Source organism: Juglans regia, chromosome 5 (assembly GCF_001411555.2).
Source record: "Juglans regia cultivar Chandler chromosome 5, Walnut 2.0, whole genome shotgun sequence".
NCBI classification, from domain to species: Eukaryota; Viridiplantae; Streptophyta; class Magnoliopsida; order Fagales; family Juglandaceae; genus Juglans; species Juglans regia.
This window is the reverse complement of record NC_049905.1, coordinates 8677651-8683324: the sequence shown is the minus strand read 5'-3', so window position 1 is coordinate 8683324 and position 5674 is coordinate 8677651. Positions and strand designations below refer to the sequence as shown.

The 5674-nt window shown below is 37.3% G+C and overlaps 1 protein-coding gene across 1 annotated transcript; it reads right to left on the bottom strand.

Annotated features, from left to right (window-relative positions):
* Nucleotides 1–2360: 2360 nt before the first annotated feature.
* LOC109021963 (UDP-galactose/UDP-glucose transporter 5-like) lies at nucleotides 2361–4800 on the bottom strand. The gene is made up of 7 exons (XM_019004718.1): nucleotides 4750–4800; nucleotides 4343–4422; nucleotides 3532–3644; nucleotides 2854–2942; nucleotides 2689–2773; nucleotides 2572–2642; nucleotides 2361–2483 (listed from the first exon to the last, which is right to left on the bottom strand). Exons 1-7 carry the CDS (start codon nucleotides 4798–4800, stop codon nucleotides 2361–2363), a joined length of 612 nt encoding a protein of 203 aa, XP_018860263.1.
* Nucleotides 4801–5674: the final 874 nt, after the last annotated feature.

The following is a 5674-nucleotide window of genomic DNA, read 5'->3' as shown; positions in this document are numbered from 1 at the left end:
TGGTCATGTGGATATTTAAGTTTGAGATTCTGCATACTATAATAAGGAGTTGGCTGGAATTTGAGGTTTTAGATATCTGTGGGGTTTAGGAAGAAACTTCATATTTGAGGTGTAGAAATTCCAGGACTAAGAGATGATGAAATTTGTATTTAAGGTTTTAGAATCTGATAGGCTTTTGGGAATATATTCTAGAAAATTTGAGGTATTAAAGTTTGTAAATTTCAAGAACCGATCTTCATGACGTTTAAGGTCTTAGATCCACTCGGTTTTTAATGTTGAGATTTTATAAGTGTAAATAAGCTTGATCAAAAGCCAAGTTTGAAGTTCTGTAGACTCTGATATATGAGGTCTTGAAATTTTGGACTTTAGGAAATAAATTTTTGAATTGGGGTTTAGAATTCTACGAATTACAAGAAATAGATTATTGATTCGTAGCTTATAGATTAATTGGTAGTTATATTTTTCGCGCAGTTATTACTTTATTATTTTCTTCCTTTGAAACGTTTAACCAAGGATGAGTCTTCCAGGATGGCTGCTCGACGTCATATTCGAAATCTTGGGGGCTTGAATGCAAGAAATGAAGGGGACGGATGCACCATAGAGCAGTTCAATCAGATGCATCCTCCCACTTTTGATGGTCGTGGCGACCCGACCTTAGCTGAGGATTGGATCCAAGACATTGCGGAGGTACTCCGTGTCTTGAATTGTATTGACAAACAGAAAGTATTGTACTCCGCCTTCAAGCTGATTGGTGAGGCTAAACGATGGTGGATATCAGAGAGAACCATCAAGGAAGCTGATGAGAGGGGAGTGGTTAGCTGGCCCCACTTTAAGCAGATTTTCTTTGACCGTTTCTTTCCAAGATCGGATAGGAACGCTATGGCCAAGGATTTTGCTGACTTAGTGCAAGGGACTATGACAGTGCACCAATATACGGCCAGATTTGTTGAACTATCACGTTTTGCCTCATATATAATACCCGATGAGGAGAAAAAGACCTAGAAGTTTGAGGAGGGACTAAATAACCAGATAAATGAGCGAGTGGTGGCCTCTCAGATCCAGAATTTCTCAGAGTTAGTAGATAAGGGAACAATAGTCGAGCGAAACCTCAAGAGAAGTGCTGATCTTCAAGAACAGAGGAAGAGGTCGACACCATTAGAGTTCACCTCTAGCGAGAATCGAGAACCATGGAAGAGGAGGTATGTAGCGAGCAACTCGGGTCAAAGACAAGTTCAAGACAATCAAAGAAATAACCCCTGTAACTCATGCAATATGGTACACTTTGGAAAATGTAGAAGATAAACCAGATGCTGTTTTCGATGTGGAAAGCATAGCCACCTCGTCAAAGATTGTCCAAGGCAATCAAATGCAAGTGTGAACCCCAACCCACCTCAGAGGATTAATTCCGCGACACGAAGCCATAATCAAGTTCAACACGGTACAGTGTAGGCTCAAGTTCAACACGATACAGGTACTAGTCTAACTATATGTAACACCAGTCTTTTTTTTATTATTATTATAATAGCTGATCACTTTTCTATACTTATGGCAGCATTTCTATGAATTCACTTAAAATATACGATAATAAAATTAATAGTTGATTAAAGATTTTTTATTCCTAAATAAATGTCCATATTTAATTATAAATAAACTAAAAATATATTATGATATTTTAAATTGTTTTTATTTTATCACATACCTTTCAACTTTTGTTTTAACTTTTTTTAATACCATCCGATTTAATCGTTCCAACCATCCTCGAGGACTGTTTATGTGGGTTGAATATTATCCGGTCTGAACTGAAATTGGGTTATATATCACAATTTATCCGACAGATTATTCCATCCGAGTTAGGCCTCGTTTGGTTACACAGCTCAGATGAAATGAGATAATTATTGAAAGTTGAATAAAATATTATTATAATATAAATTTTTAATATTATTTTTATTTTAAAATTTGAAAAAGAGTACTGTGGGATGTGACCAAACATTTCATGTTTCGGCCTCTGAATGCAACTGATGTTTAATTGGCACATGACTATTTATTGATGTTCAATGTTGTAGAGGTAGCCAAAGGAGTGAGATCAACCAATTAAATTAATTCTCCTTGAGAGAGGAAAAGCAAACATGTACATTGTTTTCAGTAATTCCTATTAAAGAAAAAAGCAATTAAATAAATAAATAATCCAAATGAGAGGCCGCGTAGGATCCTTTCAACTCAGAATATAATTTTGGGTGCATGCGATGATCCGGGTTTTAAGTTATCCATTTTGGTGTCCAATATGCAGCTTTATAATTAAAATTAAAGTTAGAGACCGAGTTGAGTGTCATATCTCATAGTAGCCGTAAGACTGACAGTACTCATCGTCGATTACTACACCGGCCCGGCCTAGAAGCTCCATTTTCTGTAGCTTCTGAAGGTGAAGATCTTTGAGGTGCTTTTCTCAAGTAGCTTTTTGCATAGAGGTAACCAAAGACAATAACCTGATCAACATATCAAATGTTAGTGTTGTTGGACTCCAAAAATATGAAAAATAAACGAATGAGTGAAGAAATTCATGTTGATGCTTACAGCTCCAATACACTGTTCCCAGCTAAGGGGATGGAAGAACCAGATGCATGACAGCATGATACTCATCAACTTCATCACCAAAGAAAGATCGAGAAGATAACATCCGTCAGAACAGTAGTTTTTGAGGCATAATGGTGGCGAACGTCAGGGCCCCAAAATTACGAATTGTGTAGGAAATGAAAAATTGACTCACGGTTGCAACCTGCAACAAATGGGGCATATAGTGACTAAAAAGCTGTTTGAAAAGGAAATGGCAGTAACTGGAAGATAAAGGTCGCTTACAGTGGAAAGCAATGTGATGTCAAAGAAACAATCATTATGGCGATAAACAAAATCTATAGCTGGAAGTAGATGTCCTTGTAATATAAGACCTAAATTAAAAAGATGAACATCGAAAAAGATCAATCACTAACCACCAAAATGCACAAGGAAAAAAATTGGTAGTACAAGACAAAATGCACAGAAGAAAAACTAGCATAGAAGTGTCTCAAAGTGTCGTGACATCATTGCTGAACTTGTGAGACAGGTCATGCTCCGAATAAAGACCTGTGTAATTACGCATAAAAATGGCACTTAAACAAGCTAGCAAAGGTTTTTTATATCAGTAAACGAGAACATGAAGCTAGCAAAGCTCAACGGTAGTAAAAGTTTTGAATCCTTACTTGTGAAGAGATAAATCCTATCTTGAGAATTCCACTAAACTAACACTAATCTCTTGTTGAAGATCGTGGTGGAGTTAATCTTGAACCCATAGAACACGCATGCTAATAATATATTATTCTTAATGCATTCAAACACAGCAAAGAAATAAAAATTGTAACTCAGCCCATCCATAATGCTTTTGCATGCAGCCCCATTTCCCCATCATATGTCCTCAGATAACCAAAATTTTACCAGTCTTAAAGAAGTGGAACGAGTCTTCAAGAAGTAATAAGATTGAAAGAACAATAAGGAACTTGCCTGTAAAGCTAAGAATACAAGAACATAATGTTGTGTAGAATATTTGGTTGTGTATATCCATATCATAGCCTTTAAAAATTTTATCTTGGAATGTGCTCGTAAATCCATCAAACCTGTTAACCACATATATCAGCATATGAATTTACAGAAAACAAATAGACACCCCTCCATAACCCAGTTTAATCATTTAGAAGGTAAGTCCCAAGGCTAACCACAAAACAATCAGAATATAAATGTCAATCACTTCAATCAAGTTGATATGAGGGTGATATGAAATGAAGCACCGGGACAATTGTATGCGATTGCAGTAATTGACAGCTAACTATATATTACTAATATAATTTAAGAAAATGATTTGTGCAAGCCTAAGGTATACAAGCCCATGCATACCATTTGAAAAAAAATGGGAGCCATATGAAAAAAACCCATTTTTTCATGGTACGTAGGTCCAACTTTTTTCCAAAGGCCCCGTGCAAGGCTTGCATACCCTAGGCATGTATTTAGCATTACTCTATATTTTATTGGGCAGTCTTATTGGCATTTATACAATCACACTCTAGGACTCTAGGTGTTTCAATATCCCAATGTCTAAGAAGTCAAGCATCAATGCATAAGGTGTACAATAAAGGGGCATTCTCATAGAAATTGTTTTTTTATAAGTAAGACTTTATTGATTATCATAGAAAATTTGAATTATAATAACAGAGTAAAAGAATGATAACGTATAAATTAATAGCTAATGCCAAAGAGATTTTTAATTATAGAGATTACTGTCCTAATAATGAGAGGATATGAGCCTAAAATATGATACCCGAGATAACCAATCATTAGGGAGACGCCCCCAGTAGTGTTTTCCCTTCCTCGACTGTACGGGCTGATCTCAGATGCAATCTACAGAAGAATTATTTCAGATTACAATCCAGTTATACACCAGAACATGAACTAACTTGTGTTCAACTGGATTTTAACAAGCAACATTAATTTTATAAAGCAGATATTATGAGAACACAATCCACTACAATATATTTAGTTCAAGACTCAAGTCATGTGCTGTTTCATGTACGGTCAAATGCCCTTATCCAGTATGCATACCGAAATATTCAAATGACAATGCGGTCATGGTTGTCTGCAAGCTAGACATGGAGAAACACAGGTATTCTCTACAAGCTGGACATGGAGAAGGCTTATGATCATGTGAATTGAGAATTCCTCTTGTACTTGCTTGAGAGGTGTGGCTTTGGAAATAGGTGGTTTTCTTGGATGAGTCATTGTATTTCAACTGCCCGATTCTAAGTTTTTGTTAATGGCACTCCTGCTGATTTTTTTTTTATAGCTTGAGGGGTTTGTGTCCGGGAGATCCGTTATCTTCTCTTCTATTTGTAATCGTTATGGAGGCATTGAGTAGGATGGTGCAAGCTACTATTGATGGGGGTTTTTTATCGGGTTTTAAGGTGGGAAATGGCTCTGGTGGCCCATTTATCATCTCACATCTTCTTTTTGTAGATGACACTATGGTATTTAGTCAAACGGATAGCGGTCAGGTCCAAACTCTAAGAGAATTATTACTTTGTTTCGAAGCAGTGTCAGGGCTTAAGGTGAACCTTAGCAAATCTGAGATGGTACCGGTCGTGAGTGAGGTTCCTAATATCCGCAGTCTAGCAAGTCTTTTGGATTGCAGGGCGTCCTCTTTTCCAATGAAATATTTGGGCCTTCCGTTAGGAGCATCTTTCATGAGTAGAGCTATTTGGGATGGGGTGGTGGAGAAGATAGAGAAAAGGTTGGCGGGATGGAAAAGGGTGTATTTATCAAAAGGGGGCGTCTTACTATTACCAAGAGCACACTCACTAACCTACCCACGTATATCTTATCTCTTTTTCCTATGCCTGCAGGGGTGGCGAATAAGATTGAAAAACTTTTTAGGGCATTCTTATGGGGAGGCCAAGGGGAGGAGAAGAAATTCCACCTAGTTAGTTGGAAGACAGTATGTGCCCCAATTGTGAATGGTGGGCTGGGTGTTTGCAACTTGAGAACCTTTAATAAAGCACTATTGGGGAAATGACTTTGGATATATCATCGGGAGGGGGGAGCATTGTGAAAGGAAACTATAGACGCGAGATATGGCGTTGCATGGGGCAGATGGTGT

Coding starts and splice junctions, on each gene's coding strand:
- LOC109021963 (XM_019004718.1), bottom strand. CDS start 4,800: ATGACTCATCCAAGAAAACCACCTATTTCCAAAGCCACACCTCTCAAG. Junction 2,774..2,853: donor ACATCACATTGCTTTCCACT/GTAAGCGACCTT, acceptor CATTTGTTGCAG/GTTGCAACCGTGAGTCAATT. Junction 2,643..2,688: donor CACCATTATGCCTCAAAAAC/TACTGTTCTGAC, acceptor CTTTGGTGATGA/AGTTGATGAGTATCATGCTG.